The sequence below is a fragment of the Rhinolophus ferrumequinum genome, chromosome 15 (assembly GCF_004115265.2).
Source record: "Rhinolophus ferrumequinum isolate MPI-CBG mRhiFer1 chromosome 15, mRhiFer1_v1.p, whole genome shotgun sequence".
Classification (NCBI taxonomy): Eukaryota; Metazoa; Chordata; class Mammalia; order Chiroptera; family Rhinolophidae; genus Rhinolophus; species Rhinolophus ferrumequinum.
The window spans coordinates 34,053,072-34,077,862 of NC_046298.1; the positions used below are offsets into that span (position 1 = coordinate 34,053,072).

At 45.8% G+C, this 24,791-nt stretch overlaps 1 protein-coding gene and 1 non-coding gene across 5 annotated transcripts in view; one reads left to right on the forward strand and one right to left on the reverse strand.

The window, feature by feature from the left end:
• Positions 1 to 216: 216 nt before the first annotated feature.
• Positions 217 to 24,791, reverse strand: part of ANKRD27 (ankyrin repeat domain 27) — a 40,607-nt gene continuing 16,032 nt past the window's right edge. Inside the window, exons 12-28 of one of the 4 annotated variants that reach the window (XM_033128610.1) lie at positions 23,514 to 23,606; positions 22,242 to 22,369; positions 21,576 to 21,658; positions 20,541 to 20,656; positions 20,015 to 20,107; positions 18,600 to 18,797; positions 16,674 to 16,733; positions 16,463 to 16,582; positions 15,357 to 15,401; positions 13,132 to 13,254; positions 6,821 to 7,015; positions 5,860 to 5,979; positions 4,917 to 5,078; positions 3,727 to 3,838; positions 2,902 to 2,980; positions 2,638 to 2,710; positions 217 to 1,564 (exon numbers count right to left, since the gene is read on the reverse strand). In XM_033128610.1, coding sequence (XP_032984501.1) covers positions 1,331 to 1,564; positions 2,638 to 2,710; positions 2,902 to 2,980; positions 3,727 to 3,838; positions 4,917 to 5,078; positions 5,860 to 5,979; positions 6,821 to 7,015; positions 13,132 to 13,254; positions 15,357 to 15,401; positions 16,463 to 16,582; positions 16,674 to 16,733; positions 18,600 to 18,797; positions 20,015 to 20,107; positions 20,541 to 20,656; positions 21,576 to 21,658; positions 22,242 to 22,369; positions 23,514 to 23,606 — 2,034 coding nt within the window. In that variant the 3' untranslated portion in view covers positions 217 to 1,330. Of the gene's footprint in view, positions 1,695 to 2,637; positions 2,711 to 2,901; positions 2,981 to 3,726; positions 3,839 to 4,916; positions 5,079 to 5,859; positions 5,980 to 6,820; positions 7,019 to 13,131; positions 13,255 to 15,356; positions 15,402 to 16,462; positions 16,583 to 16,673; positions 16,734 to 18,599; positions 18,798 to 20,014; positions 20,108 to 20,540; positions 20,657 to 21,575; positions 21,659 to 22,241; positions 22,370 to 23,513; positions 23,607 to 24,791 lie in introns of all 4 variants that reach the window. The other 3 variants (XM_033128609.1, XM_033128611.1, XM_033128613.1) reach the window with 3 other exon arrangements.
• On the forward strand, positions 8,335 to 8,441 carry LOC117035655 (U6 spliceosomal RNA). Its single transcript, XR_004425227.1, has one exon. It is a non-coding gene; the product is annotated as a U6 spliceosomal RNA (small nuclear RNA).

The following is a 24,791-nucleotide window of genomic DNA, read 5'->3' on the forward strand; positions in this document are numbered from 1 at the left end:
CATTGTCAGCCCTAGTCGGTGTGGATGGGTAACGGTCTGCTCTCAGTGATCCAGACTACATGTTTCAGTCACATGCATCTATAACTGAAAAATAAAATGTATATCCATCCAATGGGGGAAGATTTTGCCATACACAAAGCACGTGGATAGCAGAGAGGCTTAGAAAACACATCTCCACAGCAAAACATGAACTAAAAAAAGTATACCATGACACTCTCCAAGAATCATAAAGTTTACTGCTTCTTTTCCATCATTTGGCACATACCCAAGGCACATTAGAAAATTAGAAATCATAAATTACTTTGTAGAAAAATAATCAGCCCCACCCTTCTATACATACACAAGTATTTCCAACAACATGCACAGAACCATTTCCTTATTACAAAGTTACTTGAGAATGTACTCAGGACAAACCCATGTTTGTGGCTCTAGACCAATTAATAACATAAAAAAATAAGAGTATAATCTATAGAAATTCATAAAAAGGAGTAAATGGCAATAAATTCCAACTTAAAATAACTTTGACCTGGTTTGTGCTGTAAATTTTGAATTTGAATCAAAAGACTAAGAAAAGATGTGCCAAATCTACTTTCTAGTTTAATTACCATCCTTTAGGTGTGACATTTAAGGGACGGTTCTTAATGGAAAGGCATGTTCCTACAGCCACTGCTACAGGCGCAGATGGGCACACATCAAATACCTGTACTTAACTCTGTTGTAAGAAAAATTATACTCAACTTTCCCTACATACATAGTGTCGAGCAGGTCCTAGAGGTCCTTTTCACTCAAAAGAACATCTAAATGGCATTTAGGCATCTTTGGGTTCAAGTGCTGCTTTGCAATGGAACATTTTTCAAGTCCTATTTTCTTCATTCACACGTGACATTTCTGCCCAGCCCGTACCATGAAACCTACATTGCTTCTCTTCAGCTTATCCCAGATGAAGGAATTCTTTTAGCTTGTGGTTTGTCAATTTATACACATCACAGAGGTTTAGCACCTTTCAGTAGGAGGAGGTCAGAATCTGGTGATCAAACCTGACTGCAACCAAGGAACCCTAATACTTAAGAAGAAACATACACCCCTCAAGGATCTGGACACCACTGAAATTTTCATCCGTTTCTTTTCAAGTGTATTCATTAGCTTTGAAGAGGAAAGAGATGGTGATCGTTTTCTTTGTTGCATTCTTCCAGCCACAGAAAAGCTTTCGGGAACTTTCTGCGTTTCTCTCAAGTCAAATAGAACCCCTTTAGTTCTACGCTGTACTCACGCTTGGCATCTTCTTGTTCAGGACTTACTTCGTGGCAGCCAAGTTAATTCCTTCTTACTGTTAAGACTGGAAAACACTACCCTCCTGGGAAGTGGTGAGGTTGCTGGCAGTCTCTGGGCCCTTGGGTACAACGACCTCATTGACAGTGTGTCTACGGAGCATGCGCCTGTTTCCAGGAGCAGTTTGTTTCAGTCCAGGCCTCTCGGGCTGATCACCGTCTCCTCTGGTAGCAGTCTGAGGTCTGCTCTGGTCTGGCAAGTTACTCTGTTTTTGTGTCATTCTTTGCCTCCCTGGCTAGAGAGATGGTACAATTCAAGCATTCACATGTGCACTGTACTTCAAATAACCGCCGCGACAATAACAGCTACCCTTGAGAGCTTATACGTGCCATCCAATGGGCTCGGGACTTCCCACTCTGCTATTCCTGTGGTGATATAGTCTGACGTGTGTCAGACACAAGCGTAAATGCTTTATGTGCTTTCAAATTCAACCTTTACAGCTCTGACATGTATGTACCATTGTGTTCCCCATGCTACAGCTGAGGAAACAAGATCAGCCAAGTTAAGCAATCGGCCTCAAGTCCCATCGCTGGCAAGGGAAAAGCTCGCACCTGACTGAACCAAGGCAGATTTCCAAGTTTGCTGGTTTCCCACCCAGCAGCGGGTCTATTAGCCAAGTCATGAAAGACTAAACATGAAATCAAAGTTAGTCATGTTAACACAAATCACTTGAATTCTCTAAAACAAAGATTGAGAATGTATGTTTGTTCCAACAAACCTCTGCCACACATACTATAAATTCAATGTTTCATCAATAGTTATATATTATGTCGACAAGCAGCAAATAAGAAGAGTCTTGTTTCTGAGAAGAGTCACCTAATAGCACCACAGAATGTAAAGTTGGCTTCTTTCTATAACTGATTGAATACTGCTGTAGGAAGACGGCCACATACAGAATTGTCTATATGAGCAACTTCATACCATATTTGGAGAAGTTTTTTACCCATCTACATACAAACTTGTTTTTGTCCTTATGTTAGTGATTAACACATTAGTGAATTTGCTTAGATAGTGAAATTTGAGATATTTCACCAAGTACACACACCATGAACTAATTACAGCATCTTTCCATGCATATAACTATTTTCCACTTTTTGCTCACTTTCCTTTCTCAGCTCAGAAATGTATTTTTTAAATGTAACAATAAGTGAAGTCTATGTTCTTGACAGCCCGACTAAAGAACTTGTTTTGTTATTAACTCTTACAGTGAAGGGAATAATGCAACGAGAAATGTGTTTACCATGGATTAATTTTTTAAAAAGCCAAACTTTAAAGAGTATGATGATAACCCAGTGTTTAATAACTCACCTCATGCAAAGAGTCTTCAGTAAAATTAGGGACACTTCTATCTCTTGCCATAATCTCCCTTGAAGTCCTTCCCCTGAAACCCAAAACAAAGTAATAAAATAAATGTGTGGGATAGTGGTGCAAACACTGCGATTGACCACAAGGTGGCAGCATTTGATGAGAATGCAGATTGGTCCCTCACTCTTCAAGAGGCACACAGACTGTTTCTGTTTTAAGTAAAGGTGGGATCAAAAGTACAGAAATCAACTCAAATTTTATACTTACTTAAACTGACCAACTGAGTGGACAAAGTAAAACTGTCTTGTAAAAGGTTCATTTGGTAGATGATACATTTTTGAGTTCCCTGTAGATAAAAGGATAAACATCTGAAAACTTCCAAAATAGTTTAAGAATTGTTTTAAAATTATGGCATAGATACAACCTTTCAATTTTCTCAGTTTAACAAAAAAATTGAAAATGAATCACTGCATTTGCTTAAAGAAACATATTAGCAGATATCTATTATTGTATGAACCCCATGAAACAAAGATAAATCCTTAATACACTGACATTCCCCAGCCACAGCCAATTACAGGGAGACGGCCTCAGGATTACTCAGACACGCGAGTGGGTGTATTCACATGATTGCATTACAAAATCATACTGTCATTAAAAAACAAAAAAAAAGGACCTCATCTAAACTGTAACAACTTAAAAAAAGGAGCAAACATTTCAGCCCACCTGCTGTTCTAATTAGCATCAACCGAAAAAATGCTTTAAAGGTAGCATTTACCCTGATGTCCAGGAAATGCTTAGAAAAACACCTGGCTTTGGAACAGTGAGGCATGAAAGAAACGCCTGGAGGTTGCTCCTCCTCTCCCGTTGGTGAGTGGAGGCCTGACCTTCACGGTAACGTTGACAGGTACCATCCCAACCAACTAGAAAACTAGTATCAAAAATTAGGATGTAACTATACATTTCTTTGGTGCCGAATCCCATTTCCTGCCATAATTATGATTACATTTTATATTCACAATTAAATGAAAACAAGCAACTATTCACGAACTTCCAAATGAACCCAACTTGAGAATGGCAGAAAGAAGTTCTTACATTTTTTCCTGATCTTCACGGTAACGTACTCCTTGCCATCTGTTTCGCCAGCATCATCTAACGTGGCCACACAGCTTGGCACTACCTGAAGTAATTCCATTATTTTTGAATTCTGCAATTTGAAAGGGAAAGGGTTAATAGTAATATTTTTTTTATTCTTTCTCAGCAGATAATTGCCTGTTTTTGATCTAAATGTAGCTGGGCAGAAAAGGAAGAAGCAACGATAGACAAAACGTCGAAGCCGTAAGGCCTAGTGGTTAAGCGCAGCCCAGCACTGGGAACCCGGCTCTGCTGTCTCCGCTGGGTACTCGGGGCCAGGGATTACTGCTCTGTGCCCTCGGTTGACACAGAGCAAGAGGAGCTAGGATTCCAGTTATCGTGAGGTTCTCGAGGACCCAGCACACAGTAAGTACGCCATAAAAGACATCCATCAGTATCATCATTTGAGAAAGTGCTAAATTGAAAGTTTAAAATATTTCAATACTGTTAAGAAATGTCACTGAAACTCAGAAATTAATATAATTAGCCGATGAGCAGGTTGGCTTTACTGTGACTTTAACGTGTCAGTAGTGCCATTTAAAGCCTACTGCTTGTCTGCCCTGAGTAGCAAACCAGATAAAGATTCAACGTGAAAACAGGAACAGGAAAGAGCTACCTTCTCCCAGAAGAAAAGGACTTTTTCCTCACCAGTTCTCCATGGCAGACACCCAAGGCACTGGGAGAGTGGGAAACTGGTCTTTATAATTCTCCTTACAGAATGCAAGGAGTTTTAAAGCCACCCACTGAACAAACTATTCATCACGCTGCTAAGAGCACAGGTGTACCCCCAGGGCAGGGAGGGTGACACCACAGCATTGTCTGAACTCACTGCTACTGTGAGGATCTGAGAGCCAGTCAGGGGCCAAGACGAGGGTGCTGACACCTGCAGCTGCTGGGGCAGCATCTCCACTAGGCCTTTGAAAACTATCCCCGAAGGACCAACTCCTGGCTCCCGAGCAGCCCACCTCTGACCGGGTGACGAAAGACCAGGCACTTAGCTACGCTGGCAGAGGCCCCGTGCGCAAGCTCAGACAGGCCCAGCAATTCAGAGGTCTGGCTACTGCAAGGTCAGACCTGGTTTAGACACAACAAATCCAAAGGGAACTGAGAGGGGGCCAGGGACACCCTCAGTCTTCAGCTCCCCCGCTCACCTGCTCTGCACAGTCGATAGCCGTGCACTGCCTCTTGTTCATGACCTGCACTGATGCGCCATGAAGCAGAAGCAGCTCCACGGCGAAGACGTGCTTTTCCATCACTGCCTCGTGCAGGGCGGTGTTGCCCTTGTTGTTAGAAGCGTTAATGGACGCCCCGTGCTAGAAAGAGAAGCAGTACAAGCAAAAGGAATGTCAGAAGCTACCGATACAGAATCCAGGTGGTGTGTATATAAAAGTCTTTCCATTTTTCTGTATGTCTGAAATTTTTTCTTAAAATGTTGGCGGTAACAGTAATACTGAGAGAAAAGATTTATGTTCAAAGATACTCACTGCAGCATTATGGCAGAAAAAAAAACATGTTGCCTAAATGTGTATAGCAGGAACAGTGAAATTAAACACACAAAGACAAACTATGGTACATCCACAGTTACGCAACCATTAAAAATTGAGATTTTAATAGCCAATTTTCTACCTTGAGTGAAAACAAGCAAGATAGACAATACTGATCTAAACTGTGCACATTTATTTTTTAAAGTTCACCAGCATTAGTTGCCTTTGAGTGATAGGATTATAATAGACAAGTTGGTTTTTTTCTCTGCTTCTTTAGATTCTCTGTCCTATAATCAACACGTATAACCTTTATCAAGAGAGGAAAAAAAGCAGCAGTGACACAGGCTACTCAGCTCGCACTGAAAGTAACCACTCAACTCTACCCTAGTAAATGAGGCGAGACCCACCTTTGGCAAACACTGTGCCTGCATCCTCAGCTCTGCACCCCTGACACAGCATGGACGCAGACACCCCACTTCCCGTCAAAGAGCCATCGCGTGCAAATTGGGTGCGAAGCTCCAGGGGCAGCTCAACACAAAGGGCGAGAGGCCTGGCTGCCCCTGTCTGTCTGCAGGCACTGCCAGGGGCTCCCGGGCTGTGGGGCCCTTACCTGTAGCAACAGTGCTGCAACCTCATGGTGGCCACTTGAACAGGCATAAATGAGGGGGGTGTTTCCACTTATATCCTTTTTGTCAGGTTTCGCCTTGGACTCTAGTAGATACTTCACCACCTAGCGCAGAGAGGAATGACTTTCAATCTTAATTGAAATTTGCGGAGAGAAATCCTCTAACTTGATATTCTTTTGATTTAGTTCTCTAAGTTTATCTAGAAAGCTCTTCAGATAAGCATCTGACCTTAGGAGAAAGCAGATACCTGCAGCTGGGGGGACGAACATTTGCTGCAAGATGACTGTGTGCCAGGCACTCGATTTTTTCATTTAATCATTGGATCTACCGTATGGTGAGCTGGAATGTCCACTCCAGGTTTACAGATGAGGGAACTGGTGCTTGAAGCACTGTGCTAGGTGTTATGAGAGAGACAGTGGACCTGAAGCATGGTTCCTGACTTTAGAAAGCTTACAGACTAATGAGGGAAAATGAAAAAGCATGCAGAGATAGACAATTTTCAAAAAGAAAAACCGGACTTTAAAAAAGTCAATCATTCCCCCATGATCTCCTGACCCTCCTGCGGAGGGGACTAACTCTATGAAGGGCTCACACAGGGCTGTGGGAATGGAAAGGCGTTACGACATGGCCAGCGCCCTGGAGACCAACACCCCAGGACCAGAGACAGCTCCTGCTGGGCTCAGAATTGGAGCGACAGCCTGCGCCACCCACATGTGAATGGCAGCGGGAGGGGGATTGGCTCCACCCCAGAAGCACCAGAGATCTGTGTGCTGTTGCTGAGAGGTCCTGCCATGTGCACCTCGGAATCTTGGGGCTGGGAGGAAGGAAAGGTGCAGTGCTCTGGGCCAGCCGCCCAACCCTGGCTCCTGTGCAGCACTCCCAGCAGGAGCGGTTCCTACCAAAAGCAAGGCCCCTAACACTCTGCCCAAGAGACAGAACCCATACCTGAAAGTGGCCTTGCTGGCAGGCCAGGTGGAGTGGGACAGCTTGCTTTGCGTTTCTGGCACCCACACTGGCTCCGTGCTTCAGGAGGAGGGGGACAAGGTCCACCCGGCCATGCAGGGCGGCGACATGCAGAGGGGAGGAGCCATCCTGGTTGGTCACATTCACACCGAGCCCACTGGCAGGGGTCTTTGCCAGCTTCTAGTAGGTACAGAAGATGGAAACGGAAATGTCATTGGTATTTAAGAAACCGGGCTGAAGGAATTGAAGCCATCTGCCCCCCACAGCACCTCAGTAAAATTCGGGATCACTGTGGGATCCAGAATCAGGATGCCCACAGGTGAATTCCTACTGCTTTAGAAAGGTTTGCTGTCAGAGGATTAACTTCCATTGCCATGAAAGCAACCCCCTAAAATGATACCATATTGTGCCAAGGCAATTCAATGCGGAAGGGAAGGTCTATTCGACAGATGCTGCTGCAGCACCTGGATATTCATATATGGCAAAACTGTATCTCCACCCTTGTGTCACACCAAACACAAATTAAAATGCATCATAGACTTAAGTGTAAAAGCTACAACCACAAAACTTGAAGAGAACACAGAAGGAAATCTTTGCAACACAGGGAGAAGCAAAGATTTCCTAAATAAGACAAAAGCAAAAAACATAAGTTTGATATACTAGACTTAATAAAAATTTTTTTTTTTCAACTGTATTCCCCCATTCAATCTTGGCTGCCACAATGAGACAGACAGAAAGTGCGAGGACTCTTTTTTTCTTGCATCTGTATTGGGACCTCAGCAGCAGACATAAAAATTTTGAATCTTTGCTCTTTAAGAGAGACCATTAAGAAAATGAAAGGGCAAGTTACAGAATGGGAGAAAATGTTTGTAATATGCATATCTGACAAAGGACTTGTACCAACCTGAATTAAAAACAAACCTCACAACTCAATAAGACAATCCAACATTTTTTTTTAAATAGGCAAAAGATTTGAAAAAGACTTCACAAAAAAAGATAACATAAAATAACATCTTTAGTTATACGGGAAATGCAAATCAGTACCAGGAATGACAAAAACCCACGAGTCAGGAAACAGATCAGTGATTGTCAGGATGGGGAGAAACAACACGGGAGCAGGAGAGAATATTTTGGGGTGATAAGAGAGGTTCTGTATCTTCACTGCGGTGCTGCTGGTTATGTGACAATGTATTCGCTTGTGAAGCCTCATAAACCTGCTACTTACTTCCACAGTTCACCTTCATTTTTGTCATGAAACTTCCTTATTATTCAGAGTGGCTTTAAGATCAATCATGTGGGTATAAGAACAATCAATCAGCAATTAAAAGGGCAAACAGAACTGCTTTATAAACCATATAACTAAAAATAAATATTAAATTGGGAAGTTGAATCATATGTTTTGATAGTGGAATTAATATGTCAGAGTTTTCTGTGATTGGCCTCTAGTTCACTTTCTGATGATTAAAAATGTTATCTCTTTAAAAAAACTATGCTAAGTGCTCGCTTTGGCAGCACATGTACTAAAACTGGAATGATACAGAGAAGATTAGTATGGCCCCTGCGCAAGAATGACATGCAAATTCGTGAAGTGCTCCATATTTTTATTAAAAAACTGTGCTACATTTATACAAAGAATGAAATCTTACCATTCACAACGATATGGATGGACCTAGAGAACACTATGCTAAGTGAAATAAGTCAGATAAAGACAAATACCATATGATCTCACTTATATATGAGGAATCTAAGAATAGAATAAAGGAGCAAACTAATCAGAAACAGTCTCAGAGACATAGAGGAAAAACTGAGAGTTGCTAGATGGGAGGGGGGTGGGGACGAGGGAGAAGGTGAGGGGATTAGAAAGCACAGTCGGTAACACAAGATTGCCACGGGGATACGGAAGACAGTTTGGGGAATATAATCAGTAACGTTGTAAAGATTGTGTAAGGTGTCCGATGGACACTTGTCTTATTAGGGAGACCACTTCAGGGATGGTGTAGATGCCTGATCACTGCACTGTGCACCTGAAGCTGAAGCTGAACAATAATGACTGTCAACTATAATTTTATATATATATATATATATATATATATATATATATATATATATACATAGTCACAGGATGTGGAGTACAGCATATGGAATAGAGTCAATGGAATTGTAACAGCTACATACAACGTCAAAGGGGTAGTAGATTGGGGGAGGGGGATTATCACTTTGTGAGGGGTATAAATGTCTATGACATTGTTTTGTACATCTGAAACTAAAAAAAAAAAATTAAAATCTACTAAAAAAAAAACTGTGCTAAATTTAAAGGATACGTTTTATTGTATGTAATTATACCTCAACAATAAAAACAAACCAATGAAGACATAGGGGGGAAAACAGTGAAATACCACGGCATACTTACCAGGATGATGACCAAAGTTAAAAGATCAAAATACCAAGTAAGGATAAAGATGTGGGGGCAACTACAGATCTCACACGCTGCTGGTTGGAACGGAAGACGCTACGCTCACTCTGGAAAACTGGCACTTTCCTATAAGGTTCAGCAGACACTTACTGTATAACCCAGCAATTCTACTCCTAGGTATTTACCCAAGTAAACGTATTCATGCAAAGACTTGTATACAAATATTCACAGTAGCTTTACTGAAAAGCCAAAAAACAGGAAACCACTGAAAGGTCCATCGATAGGTGATCAGATAAACAAATTGTGGTATATTCAACGGAATACTACTACCCAGCCATAAGAAGAAATGAACTACTAAGGTAACATTGACCTCGAAAACATTCTGCCGAGTAAAGGAAGCCAGACTCAAAAGAGTGTGTACTGTATGGTTCCAGTCACACAGAATTCTAGAAAATGCCAACGTGTCTGTAGTGATGGACAGCAGATTGGTGGTAATGTCTGCAATATGTGTATCTGAAAAACTGTCCCAGCCTGGGACAGGGGAGGGAGGAAGGAAGGGAAGAGCTGCAAACAGCACAAGGAAACTCTTAGAGATGATGGATGGCTCTGTATCTTGACTGTGGTGCTGGCTTCCTGGGATTACACACCTGTAGACACTCACCAAATTGTACACTTTACATGGATATACAGTAAGTCCTCACTTAACATTGTTGATAGGTTCTGTGCCGTTAAGCAAAATGATATATAAAAAAACCCATTTCACCCTAGGCTAATTGATATAAATAAGAGTTAAGTTTCCACAGCATCTCATCAATGTTATACTGAAAAGACGTTATTTGAGGACCTGCTGCACTTTACTGTACATAAATTATACTTAAAGGTTAACAAAAAAACTCAACACACCAGTGGGCTAGAAGGAGGGGCTTGGGGGGTTTAATTTTATCACAGATATGAAGCAATTTAGTGTTGCGTCTTTTTGAGAAATTATAAAAAAAGGAAAAGATTAAGAGGTTTTTAAAGAGCACAGAACATAAGACATTATCCAATAAACTCAACAGGTATTGTAATGTGTAATTCAGCTTCTTGCTACAACTAATGAACTGAAGTGGGGAAGAACAGAGCATAGGAAAACGATAAAAGAACAGCAGAGCGATACAGAAACCGCCTCTAGCCACCCAGAGTCACTGACTGGGGGTTTTGTTACTTCACATCATATCCTTTGAAACATCATCTGTCTTTTTAATCTCTACGTTTTTCATAGCCGCCCACCTAGGGGAAATAAGTTTTTAAATTGTACATATCCAGCAGCAAGGGGACAGGACAAAAGTGGCAAAGTGCAACACACACATTACCCTGCAGCGGAAAAGCTACATGTGAATGAAAAATTTAGTCACTTAAATATTCTTAGGTCAGAGAAACCCATGAACTTTTAAAATATTATCTTCTAATACAAAGCATAACACCACTACATCTGTTTTATAAAGTCAAATTAATTTCCTTAGTACGTGATGTACAGCTAGCATATGAGTGTGTACTATGTACACATGCTCAAAATAAAATGAAACACCTAGGTAAACATTTAACAAAACCTGGACAGGATCTGTATGCTGAAAATCACAAAATGTTGAAATCAAAGCAGGCCTGATACTTGAGAGATATGCCATGTTCATGAAGACTAAACATAGTAAAGATCTTATTTCTCCCCAGATTGATCTACAGTTTTAATGTAATTCCTATCAAAATTGTAAGAAGGTTTTTGTAGACACAGACAAGCTTATTCTAAAATTTATATGGAAAGGCAAAGGCTCTTGAATAGTTAAAACGACCCTGGCAAAGAACAAGTTATGTTTCTTTTTCTTTACCCAACATTAAGCTTACTGTGTAGTTGAAAAAATCAAGACAGTGTGGCACTGGTGGAGGGACAGATCAATGGAACAGAACAGAGAGCTCGGAAACAGACCCACACAATTCAGTCAACTGAGGTCCAGAAGCGAATTGGTGGTGGAAGGATGGCTTTTCAACAAATGGTGCCGGAGCAAGTGGACACTGCAGGCAAAGAAATGAACCTCAACCTAAACCTCACACCCTGTACAAAAATTAACAAACTGGATCTTGGACTTAACTGTAAAATGCAAAATTATTAAACTTTCAGGGAAAAAAAAAAACACAGGTGAAAATCTTTGGAATCTAGGGTTAAGCAAAGAGTTCTTAGACTTAACACCAAAAGCACAATCCATAAAAGAAACATTGACTGGGGGTGGCCAGTTAGCTCAGTTGGTTAGAGCATGGTGCTGATAACACCAAGGTTGCTGGTTCGATCCCCAAGTGAGCCAATGTGAGCTGTGCCCTCCTTAAAACAAAAACAAAAAAAGTTGTTTAAAAGAAAAAAAAGGAAGATTGATAAACTGGACCTCTCAATTTAAAACTTGCTCTATGAAGACACATGTGAAGAAGATGCAGGCAAGCTACAGACTAAAAGAAAATATTTGCAAACCAAATATCTGACAAAGAGCTAGAATCTAGAATATATAAAGAACTCTTAAAACTCAACAGTAAAGAAAATAAACAAACCAGAAAGAAAATGAGCAAAGGAAATGAACAAACATTTCACTGAAGAATATATACAGATGGCAAATAAGCACACGAAAGATGTCAATGTTCCCATTAGGGAACGCAAACTACAACCACAATGAGACAGTGCTACACACCTGTCAGAATGGCTAAAAAAACAAAACAGTGACAACACCAAATGCTGGTGAGGATGCGGAGAAACTGGATTGCTCATACACTGCCGGTGGGAATGTAAAATGGTACAACCCACTCTAGAAAACAGTTTGTCATTTCCTTGTAAAACTAACCATAGAATTACCATGTAATCACCGTATGATTCAGCAACTGCATTCTTGGACATTTATCTTAGAGAAATGAAACTTATGTTCTCCCAAAAACCTGTACATGAATGTACACAGCAGCTTTATCTGTGATATCTCCAAACCGGAAACAACCCACAAGTCCTTCAACAGGTGAATGGTTAAACAAACTGTGGCACACATGGACCGTGGAATACTACTCAACAATACAGGAATAAACTGCTAACTACACGCAACAATTTGGAATCACGCTAGTGAACAAAGCTAGTCCCAAAAGGTTATATGCTACTCGATTACGTTTCTATAACATTTCTGAAATGACAAAAATCAAAGAAATGGAGATAGTGGTTGCCAGGGGTTAGGTAAAGCGGGGTGGCGGTGAGAGAGAGAGATGGGTGTGGTGATAGAAGGGCAACACCAGTGATTCTTCCTGTGGTGAGCCACCTGTTCTGTCCTTGACTGTGGTGGTGGATACATAAAGCTGCATCTGTGACAAAAATGGAATGAACTAAACACACACACACACACACACACACACACACACAAGTAAAACGGGGGATATCTGAGCAACACAGATGGATTGTATCCATGCCAATATCCTACTGGTAATACCATTAGGGGAAATTGAATGGTACATCCTCTGCCACAGAGGGTGTACCAACGTGAGCGCAGGCAATGGCAGGGGACTCGAGGACAGCCTCTCCAGGGAGCTGCAGCCACATGGACAGGGACCCTTGGGCGTGTCTATTTGTGAACTCTTGCCTGTGACTCGGGCTCAGAGAGCATCTGAGACACTGAGCACGCGTGGCTGTCCCTGCTCACGAAACTGCCCGTTCAGGAAGCGAGCGGCCCGAGCCAGACCCTGCACCGGTATCCGCACCTGCCCACCCCGACCTAACTGGTCCCCACCACATGTTGGGACCCCCGCTCCCAGCCTCAGAAATTGGCTGAGATGCAAACGGCTTCCCCGAGGGCGACGGCCCCCGCCTCCAACAGGAGCAAAGCCAAACCTTTTGAGCTGGAGCACACTTGGTGCACTGGCACAGGGGGTGACAAAATTCAATGTCTGCTGCACCGACAGCATCCTCTGCTTCCTCCAGGTCCTCCTCTGTCCACTCCAGAAGGTAGCGCACCTGGTGGGGCAGAATACAGGGAAACAGGAACGTCAAGCTTGTCCTTAGCTCCCTTCTAAGCTAATTTCTCTCTCTCTCTCACTCTCCACACACACACACACACATACACACCTGTCTCTCAACTATTCCCAAACCAGGGCCTATACTTCCTCAACCACCAAAGTAACTTAAAAATGATGGCTGCTGCTCACAAACATTCCAGGGTTCACCTGTGCTCACACCTGTCTCATTTCTCTCATTGATGATGTAGAGGGTGAGCCATCATGTCTGCAGCTTGTGTTAAAGATTCTTTTCTTCTGTCTTAAAAGGGGACAGAATGGCGTTGCTTCAAGACCCTGGTCCTAAAGTATTTAGTGAGCACCTCGTCTTACATTGTCCACCTGCCTGCTTTCCACAACCAGTCCCTCCCTTTTCACCTGGGAGAAAACTCACTCCGAGAGATCAACAACGTGTTCAGGGCCACGCAAGTAGCAAGTGGCGGTCGGGACTCCACGCCAGTGTCCCTTCCACTATAATGCACTAGCCCACAAGTTAGAGCACTGAAATGACCCCCAAACAGGTGATATTTATGTTCTAGGAAAGGAAAGACTAGTTTCTAGGAGATTAAGTCCGAGAAAAGAACACAATATAAATCCATCCTAGGCCTGGTTCTAAGCTCGGAGGAAGTCAGCATATGCCTGCAAGGACTGACAAAGGGTTCCTGGAAGACCCCTTTTGACCCCCCAACTTCTCTCCTTCAGGACCCTTCCACGTCCCTGACAACAGACACCGGTAAGGGTGGAAACACCAAAGGCATCGACTCGCGGGCCCCACCCAGCAGGCTAGCTGGACAGACTGAGGGCAGGTCTTCTTGATGAAAAGGGGGGAACAAGAATGGGGGCAGGGAGCTGAGGGGCAGGTGGCGCCGGGCAGGGGGTTGGGGGGTATGTGTTGGTTGGTTTGGACAGTGACCCCAGGGCACCGGGCAGTTTGTCTCTGCTCACTGCCTTCATGAGTGGCCTCAGTCCCCTCACCACTCACAAAGAAGAAGAACAGATGTGTCAGGACTCAGGGACAGCCGTAATCGCTCTCCACACAGGCTAAGCCACATGGCTCTCAGCGTGCCTAAAGAAGTCCTCCTTTGCTTCCCCCAAAGAATACTGGGTTCTCCTGGGGCTGGCCTCGTGAGAGGAGCAGTGTGACCTCGGCCAGATACGGACCCCTCGTCCGCCCCTCGGAGTGCAAAGGCTAATCCACCAATGACTGCACTCAGATTCTTAATATCCCAGAGGCTGTTGTGATCAGAGCACAGTAACTTCTGTTCATCACCTCAAACTCAATCCTCAGTGACACACATCATTGTAAAATGCTCTGGTAACAGGCCTTATTCAGAGCTCCTAATTTGCTAAGCACCTAATTTACTCCTGCTTTTAAAGTGGAAGACATACCAATTCCTCTCGGGAAGCCAAAGGCAAGACAGGGGAACTGCCTGTGGGAATCTAATGAAGGTTGTTTCCACTCTCCAGCGCTCTCAGGATGGAGGTGCCCTGTGGCCTGACAGGGAGGGTTAGGACAGACACCTTCCCTGCAGCCAGGCCATCCTTGCCAGGTGCCAACCCAGAGCAGCCAGCACCATCTCGCCCAGATGCCTGCTTGTGCGTCCTGGGAGCCCCCAGCCTCAGCCCTCAGCTTCCTGGCCCAGGCGTCACAGACGTCCACGGCTTCCACAGGGCCATGCTGACACCCTCGGGGCTCTGCCCTTGCTGCCACCCCTCCTCCTCGCCCACGATCCTGTCTGCTCACCTTGCTCCCTGCTAGTAGGCCCAGGCTCTGTGAATTGGACATGGGCTGGTCTCCCTGCCCACAGCTCACCACCCTCCCGGAGTATGAGTGTCTAAAAGGCAGGGATGTGCTCAGTGTGTGGCTTTCTGCCCACTTGCCTCATTATCTGCGGTGGAAATGTCACATTACCATTACGCAATATTTATTAGATGCAACACTTTCTATGTGAATGTGAACAAGGAGCCCACACAGCTCCTCACTGAACTGGACACAGGAAACACAGGAAATAGCTGTTTTAAACCGAGAGCAAGCTTTTTGTAAAGGCACTTCTAAAAACTCACCATTTCTAGATCTCCATCAGCAACGGCTCTTAAAAGTTTTTCTACCTTAATAAAAAGAAAAACAATGTTAGAAAAATGATGTTAATAAAATAATAAAAACAATATTCTGAACACCTAATAGCTTTCATTTGTCTCTTGATTCGTGGAGTTTCAGCATCTCATTCAGTACCTTTCACACATACCCCTCACACTGCTCAGATAGGAGAGGGTGCCAGAGTGCACTGACCCACTACCGTTTAAGGTCTACAGAATGACACTGCTTATTAATGTGGCAGAGACGGATGGTCACCTTGAAGCATAAGCACTTCCTAGGAGGCCGGCCCCTCTTCAGAATGACATGTATTCAGCTGTCATTATCTGTTAGCTAAGGGGTCAACGAGGGGGACGCCCCATCCAAGAACCATTCCAGGTCTGTGTGAGACTTTGGAAGAGTGTCTCTTGGCTTTCTGTGCTGTGCTTTGACATTGAGCTAAGCTTACTGGGCCCTCTAAGAGCAGGTCGGGGTTTGGGGTAAACAGGGGACGAGGGGTGGTAGGTGGAGTCAGTGAGGGTTCCCCATCCACAGGTAAACAGGCAAAGGATTCCTGGCACATCCATGCAATGGTCTGCTCTGTGGGCTGACAGCGGACAAGCTCTAAGACAGATTAAATGAAAAAAAAACAACAACAAAAGACTATAAATCAGCTTTTACAAAACACAGTATATGAGTGCATGTAAATGTACAGATTTTGCAAGAAGTCAGGAAGGACCCACATCAGGTTAACGGGGGGCTTATGGAGTGGGAAGTAAGGGCAGAGAAAATTTACTTTGTAAAATGGTCTTAAATCAGTGGACCTATAGGTGACTTTCATTGCACTTTTCTTAGAATATTCTCGCTCTCTCTCACACACACACACTCCCCACAAAGCAAAGGCAGACCAGGAAGGGCAAGCAGGGTGAGAGCCGTCTGGGCTCCTCTCCAGGGCACTGACCTCTGCCACAGCAGATACAGCTGTCCCAGTGATGATGAGCAGGCCGACTGGCCAGCCCTCGTCAGGCAGCGGCTCTTTAACTGGCGCTGGAACATGGGCTGTGCAGCCCTCCCACTGCCCACCTGGGAGACTCACCTCTCTGTAGTCCTTCTTGGGCTCCTCTTGTCTGGAGCTCAACGACAAAGAGGAGAAGCTGGAGGTGGAGGAGCCCTGGCTGATGGAATCCCCAGACTGCTGCGGTGGGGGCACGGGGACCTGCAGCAAGGGAGCCCGACAAGGAAGAGACAGGTGAGCGCCAGGAGGCCCTGGCGTAGAAGGGCCAAGGGGCACCGCCCTGCGCACTTACCTCTGAAGACTGCTGCTTCCTTTCAAAGGACAGATGACGGGCTTCCATGACAGACAGAATCTAGGAAGACGGAGGCGACAAGTACTGAACGCGATAGGTCCTGAAAGCACGGTCACCCGTAACACCCCACTGCCTGCCCATCTCCTCGGAAGGTCAGAGAGCCCAGCCACACCCTTGGACAGACAGAAACCAAGGCCTGGAGTGGGTGGGAACTTACTCAGGATCCCACTGATTAAGTTTGGATTTCCTTCTGCCACCCCACTCCTTCCGTCTGCCGGGAGGAGCTGGTACTTCCCATGAATGGGCTCAGACGACAAGAGAACCCCGGCCACAGGAGGGGCCTCCAAGGCTGCCTTGTGCAGCCCCAGACTATTTGTCCACAGGGATAAAGTGTGGCTTTCCCCCTGGCACCCGTGGGTCTCACGCAGGAACAGCTCAGAGCCGAACCACGCAGGCAGTCGGTTCCTTCCCTCTGTAGACCTCCCTTGGGAAGGGGACTTTGATAGAAACTAGTGGCAGAGGCGCCCGCGGCTCCTCAAGGCCACCTCAGGCCAAGGAGGGCACTGCCCAGTCCTGTCAGCTCTGGCTGCTACAAAGCTGAGACCCTGTGTGTGCACGGGAAGTATAGCTCAGGCCCCTCCCCCCTGGGTGAGGAGCAGGGGTTAGGCCCTCAAACACTGAGCTACATTAAGTGGTCTTATTACACACACAGAAATAATGATAACAGAGAGAACAGGAGGAAACTTTTGAAGGTGATGGATACGTTTATGGCATAGATTGTGGTGATGGTCTCACGGGTGTGTACTGATCTCCAAATGCATCAAGCTGTACACAGCTGTACCTCATTTACTGCACGTCACTTTATTGTGCCTCACAGATGTTGCATTTTTTACAAGCCGAAGGCAAGACCCTCCACCAGCAGAAAGATTACGACTTGCTTTATGGCAATATTCCCTTGACTGCGGTGGTCTGGAACCAAACGTGCACTATCTCTGAAGTGTGCCTGTGCAGTAGGTATGGACAGCTTTTGTATGTCAGCCATACCTCAATAAAGTGGTTTTGACAACAATGCTCTTCGTAGAAGACCAATGCGCACATGAAAAGAGCTCCCTAGGAGATAGTTAGGAACCATAAAAGGAAGCCGGGCAACCATCAAGAGGCAGAAAGTAGGGCCTGAGCAAAGGGAGGCAACTGGAGACCTGTACTGAAACGGAATGGCTTATGGGAGCCACACGTCTCTGATGTTCTGGACACAGTAGTCTGAGGACTTGGGGCTTCTGGTGCACATGGCCTGTGCGTCCTCTGGCCAGTTGGCCGGACACGCTTCTCTGAAGGCAAGCCTTCCACCAGAGCTGCTGCTGGGAGATGGGCTACAAAGAACTGTTCTCTCTAAGCTCCCCTCAACTCCCACCCACTCTTGAAGAGAGCACTTTCTCATGTTGCCAAAAATTACATGTTTCCAGAAATCACGACCAGGAAAGGATGACTGGTTCATTAACAGATCACCCAACGATGTTCAAAACTGGCCAAATTAGAGAAACATAGAGCCCTGACCCTTCCTGCTCCCGGCCACGTCCCCTTTCCCGGCTATCCCCGGCTGGTGCCATTGTCCCGTTGGCATCCACTCCGTCTGCTCAAAAACCAACAGCACTCAGAAGCCAGGGCAAACTCTGCTGGGAGTGGAATAACACAGAGAAAACCTACTAGGAAAACTCAAAACAATATGAACAAGTAAAACCCATTAACAACCAGGTCCCAAATGCAGCGGAGAGAGTACAGGCCAAGTTGTCCTCAGGCGCTAATGCAGTTTGTCCAGCACGCCAAGACCTAATCTGTGGACATTGATTTTTTTAAAAGCCATATTGCTGCTTTGAGATTTAAAAAAAAAGAAAGAAAGAAAGAAAAGAAAGAAAGAAAAGAATCTACCTTTGAGTTTAATGCACACTTGAGGGGCGTTTCTTTCAGTCTGTTCTGGATCTCTATAGATGCTCCATTTTGTAGCAACGTCTCAATGATGCCTTGGTAACCCCAACGAGCAGCTATGTGTAGGGGAGTGTCTCCTTTCTCGTTACCAACATCTAGTCTGCACGACTGCACATCATAGTACACCAAAGCCTTCACACACTGCCAAGAAATTGGGAAACGCCATCCTTGAAACTCACGTGCCACACCTCAGACAACAACATCTGTGCGCTCCACAGCCTCGGTCCACGTCCCAGTTTGATCAGGGCTCCACTCAAGCAAACGGACAGTAACAGGGAGCGATAACTCAAGGGTTCCAGCTTACCTGATGAGGACACATCATTTTTTCCAAGAACCCAACTGCCCATCAGTAAGAAATGGCTGCATAAACGGTGACGTATCCATGTGCAGAAAGAAGTTACCACAACAGGCCTGAGGCCACAGCCTGCTTGCAAGGCTGACCCCTGACTTGCAGCGCTCCTTGGGGGCTTGGATTTAGGGAGGCGGCCCACAATCCTCTCACTGATAAGAGGAGCTCACTATGTCTGAACTGTTTGTACAATAATGTGGTTTATGCTGACCACCTGCTTTCCTTCTGGGAGCCCAGACTTTTGGTACATACCAGGCAGAGGGTGTTTACGTGGCAGCCTCCAATAAAAGTCTTGGGTTCTGAGTCTCTAATGAGCTGCCCTGGTAGACAACACTTCGAATGTGTTGTCACAACTGACTGAACCAGGGGGTGGTCTTGGGAACACAACACACGTAACTGATTATTGTGTAGCGGTTAAAGAATGGGCTTCATTGATATTTATTGACCTAGAGGATTTCCGTAATGATTGTTTAGGAAAGCAAGTTGCACATAAATGTGTAGGGTATGATCTTGTTTTTGCACATCAACCACCTAACCCAGCTTCAATCCTACGTATGTCTAAAATCTTCCTGTATATTACTATGAAGAGAAGGGGTAGGGGAAGAGGAGAGAGAGAGCGGTTAAGAAAAAAATAACACACACAGATAAATAGTAAGTGAAAATGGAAATTATAAAACACCTTGATATAACTATAAAAAACTAAAAAAAAAGTAAAAACTGAATATGAACAAAGGTAAGACCCAGATGGCAGCAGCGATAACGGAAAATGACTGAATTTTATGATAAGATAATGGACAATTATGTTTCAGATGTGCTATTTCAATATAACATCTGTAATAAACTTCAAAATTCTTTTAACAAAAAATCCAAATAAATAAAAAAAACCCAAAACACACACTAGATCTTCCAATCATCACCAACATGAAAATACTACACCGAACTAATCAGAAATTCACATTTCTCCACGAGTGAGAATGGCTCGACAGCCAAGAGCAGCGAGGACACTTACGTCTTCGTGGCCGTGAGCGCAGGCCAGGTGGAGAGGGGTGTTGCCATAGTTGTCCTGCACGTCGGTGCTGGCTTTGTAGTGCAGCAGCAGCAGCTTTCAAAGGAGAGGAGAAAGCAGATGACCGAACAGCAGCAAGACTGCAAGGCCAGGCACACGCTTCCTTGGGAGGTGTGGCCTGGAGTCTCATAAGGGGGCGGTGACTTGCTTCCCCTTTCAATCTTATTTACCTACACTACAGTTAAAATGGTAGCATCACTCTCATTCTTCCTTTTAAAAAGTGTAGAGATTACAGAGTCTACAGCCCCCCGCTTCTTCCCCGGATTATCGGCCATTTCAAATCTCGACCTCACAGTTTTGTGCAACGGACCCCCAGGGAGGGGCCTCAGCCTTGTGGCCTCTCCTGTGTGGCCGAGGCACAGCCGGTGTGGGACAGAGAAGTATGGCTGGCACGACTGGGAAGTCAAAATGCAGAGCCTTGCTCATTTGAGTGAACCCACAGGCGTGGCACTGTCACCCCACTGCTTACCGTCACGCTCTGATAGCCCTTCTGACACGCGAGATGAAGTGGAGTTGACCCATGATAGTCCGTGGCGTTCACCACAGCGCCTTTGGAAACCAGGAGGTCAATGAGGGATGCCTGCCCTATGGCACAGAAGGACTTCAGGATGGAGAAGGAAAGAGAAGACGCTTTCCAAACCCTAAGCGTGAAGCCACATGATTTTACCCTCTAGTTCCCGGCATGAAACACGCCCAGAGGTTATTTTTCTGCTTGAGAGGAACCAGAGCTAACGTCAAGTCAGACTCTGTAGACTCAGGGCACTTTGGGTGGCTCTTAGAGGGGACACAGCTCCAGTCCACTTCTTAGCAACAGAGGGTAGTGGAAAAGAGCCTCAGACGTCCACAGAAGAGTCCATGCTTTATCAATTCACAGGATGGAATATTGTGCAACCATTAAAAAAAATACTGACAACGAGAAATGTTCTTATACATTGCCAAGTGAAAAAAAAGCACAGAAAAAAAGAAAAAAAGAAAAGAAAAAAAAGCATACAGAAAAGTATGATCCCCACAATATCATATATTTTATACTCATATACACATGCATGTGGAAATTCCAAACACTCATAAATCAAAATTGTCTCTGGCAGATAGAAGGATAGCAGGCGATACTGGAGAAGTTCTGTGTTTTCTACTTTGAATATGCACTTTAGAAGACAGTAAAGGTATTTTTTTAAAGAGATGTAACAACCCCAATTCTGAGACCATTGGCATAGCTGGGACTCAAGCCTTCCCTCCCTAGCCTACTGGCCCAGGGCAGCGCCAGGGGTCCACACAGTGAGAGCACGGACATGAGCTCTTCTAGCCTGGAATCAGCACATAAGGCCTGTGGACCGTCTGCTACCTTCTCTTCCAGCAAAGCCCCCGGGGGTGTGCCCATGAAGCAGCCCTCTCCACCACGCCAACTCACTGCCCCCCAATCCCGTCAGCCGGGCCTCTGCTGGGCCACCCTTGGCTCCATCCCTTTGCCCTGGCAACCCACAGATGCCAACCCAAGACCACATACCACAGAGGGCAGCCACATGGAGTGGTGTATGACCCCTGTCATCTCTGGAGAATGGAGTGACAACTGAGGGATCATTCAGCCTCCTAAAACAGAGAGAAGATACAGAAAATAACACCCTAGGGATGGCATGACGAAGCCTTTCCCTGACAAGGCTGTGATGCCAGGGTCCTGGCACTGGAAGATGGATCTCGGGGTGTGATCCAAACTGGGCCTCTCCCACAGTGCTCTAGAGATAATCCAGCCCTTGCTCAGTCTCCCGCAGGGTAAGGAACTGAGGCACCTAGTTCCAGCATCCCTCACCCAGCCCCACTCTTCTCTAGGCCTGGCTTCCACTAAAACAGCCTGACAAGGTTAAGGGGAGACCAAAAAGATTCCTGGGGAAGCAGACTTTCCTCCCATCCTAAACCCTTTTTCCAAGTCTGGGGCAGGCCCTACACCCGCCTACCCGGGCATCCAGCCCAGCGGCATGCCAACTATTTTTACATCCTTGTTCCATCTGATGCTTCAAAGAGGCAGAGATTACTGACCCCACTTTATAGCAGAGAGAGCTGAGTGCAGCCAGGTAAGTGCCTCATTCAAAACTGCATGGCAAAGAAGTGGAAAAGTTCCCTCCAGGCCCTGGTACCCGCATCCAGGCACACTGAGCCTCCACGAGGACCCTCTTACCCGGAGACAAGTTTCTCACAGTCATCACAGAAGCACAGAGGGTGGCACATCTTTTGGATGGTATCTTTATCTTGGTCTTCTTGGCTCAGGAGTCTCTCCACTTCTTTCTGGTTACCTGAAGCAATGTGCTGAAAAGTGACATCCAGGATACTACATCAATGTTAAGAAATCATTTGCTTTCTAAGGCGTGAATTCTTTAAGCATCCTTGTAGAAACACGTATATATGGATGGATGAAATGATTTGCTCTCTGGGGTTTGTTTTAAAATAATCTGGGCGGATGGGGAAAGTGGGTGGAGGGAAGAGATGAAACAAGATTGGGAGATGGGTATACGGGAGTTTGTTCATCATACCAGTCTTGTATTTTTGTAAACGTTAGAAATTTCTATAATTAAAAAAATAACATGACAAAATTCCCACAGCAACAGGAGTGTGTGTGGGGGAGGGCACGGGGGGGGGACAATACAGCCAGAGCCCTGGTGTGGATTTTGACACCTCACTAGAACAAGCCTCAGGCCTGTCCTCTTGTATTCTGACAGAGCCTCAGTTTAGGGGGAAGGGAACAGCTGCACTTAGCGGGAGACCCCATCAACAAACAAACCTGCAGGCTCAGCCCTGTGATTCCTGGGATGTGCTCCCCCAGGAGTGAGATGCGCTGGGCAGCAGGCTGGCCCAGGAGGCTTTCTGGGCCTCCACGGAACCCACTCTGGCTCCAGGTGGCTGCCTGAGGAGGTCCGCCCTCATCCAGCCCTTGCTGACTACCCAGTGGGGCACCTTGACAGCCTCCCGGGCGGTCTATCAGATGCGCATGTGCTGCCACGTGATCAAACCACCACCACGACACCCATACCTAACGGTGACCTCCTGGGCCAGCGCATGTGCACACAGACACCTGCGTTGTGGGGCTCCTGGAGCCGAGAGAGGCATCAGCTCTGCAGGGGCCACCAGTGAGGCACCACCGAGTTGGCCTTGAAAGACCAGCTGCGTTGCACTGAGCTGAGAGAGGACAGCCAGGGCACGGGGTCCCACGCGGGGAGGCCCAGTGTTCTCTGTGAGCCATCAGCACCGCTCCAGCACAGCACACGCTGGGGCAGGGGCAGACGTGCCAATGCCACTCGTCAAACCTCAGCCTTCCTACCACCCACTCTGAGCACAAGACGCGCTTCGGTGTTGAACTTCACAGACCACCCTGTGGCTTCTGTAGAGTCGCCAGAGCGGCGGCAGATGACGTGCTCCTCACATCTGTGCCCACAAGGGCTTCTTGGGGTCTTACCTTAAACAGGCAGTCAATGGGAGTGGAAGCCATCTGAGACAGTAAACTCATTCTCTGCTTAAGGAACAGTCTGTCACCAAAGCCCTCAGATTCCTGCAGGAGAAACCCAACAATCCGTTTTATCACATGTGATGGGGACGTTGGTGCAGATCCGTCAGAAGAGAGGACCCCAGGAATAGTCCTCGCCATCTCCCCAGAACAGAGCAGCAGTGCCTCGCGGCCGCCTCACTGAACCGGAAAGTTGACCCTCATCAGGCTGGAAGAAGGGTTTCCCGCCCATCTCTTCAGGAAGTGGGGGCTCTGACAACCATTTCCCAGTGGGGATCTGGGTGAATGGCGGCACCGGCTGTACGTGTGTGTGGAATGGGTCATCTCTAAGGGCTGTACGTGTGTGTGGAATTTAGCACGCGTACACCATCATGGAAACCTGGATTGTCCTGGCCTCCTCCTCTCAAATTTCTGTCCTAGCCTGCATCTCCCTATCCCCTGCCATTTTATCTGCGGCTACAGATAGGAAAACCATTTGACAGGCTGCTATTTCCCAGTGTCCATCAGCAGGAGAGAGAGGGGTCTTGCTTTTTGAACATATTTACTAAAATAGCAAACAATATGGCCAGTGGCCTGAAGTCCAATAAGATACGGGGTCCAACCCAATTACTAAAGTCAGCTCTTCATATTGCAGATAATGTTTACCTAGACACAAAAATCTAAAACCGTATCCTTACTTTATGAAATAATTTCTAGCAAGACACCTTAATGCTCACTTGAGCACCTGCAATAATGGTCTAAGGACAAATTAACTTCCTTAAAAAGAGTCTTGGTGGGAGGTAAAGGGAATTTTTTCCAGCCAGCTGCTGCCAGAAGAACTCACCAACGCTGGCAAAATGCTAGGATGAGGCTCTCTTTATGGCCTTCAAAGTTCTGACTCAGAGGTCCAGCTAACGATAGAGGTGACAGCATCTCAGAGAAGGGACCATTTCTGGGGTCTGCTGTCAAGCCGATTCCCTCACACTGACTTCCCTAAGAGGGTTTACTTGGCAAACAAACACCAACACCTCAGAATTAGAGCCATATGTGCTCCCAGCTGCTAGACCCTATATAAAGCTCTAACAACCTGTTCTGTTCAGTGATTTATAGCCAAGCAGCTTTAGGGTCAGAGAAACAGCAAAGACATTGTTCAAGTAAATTCAGGGTCCTTTCCTCCACTCTGGGCAATTGTGTGAAGGGCAGTGATGAAGAGAGGGGTCTTCTAGGACTGAATCTTCAGGGAAGAATGAG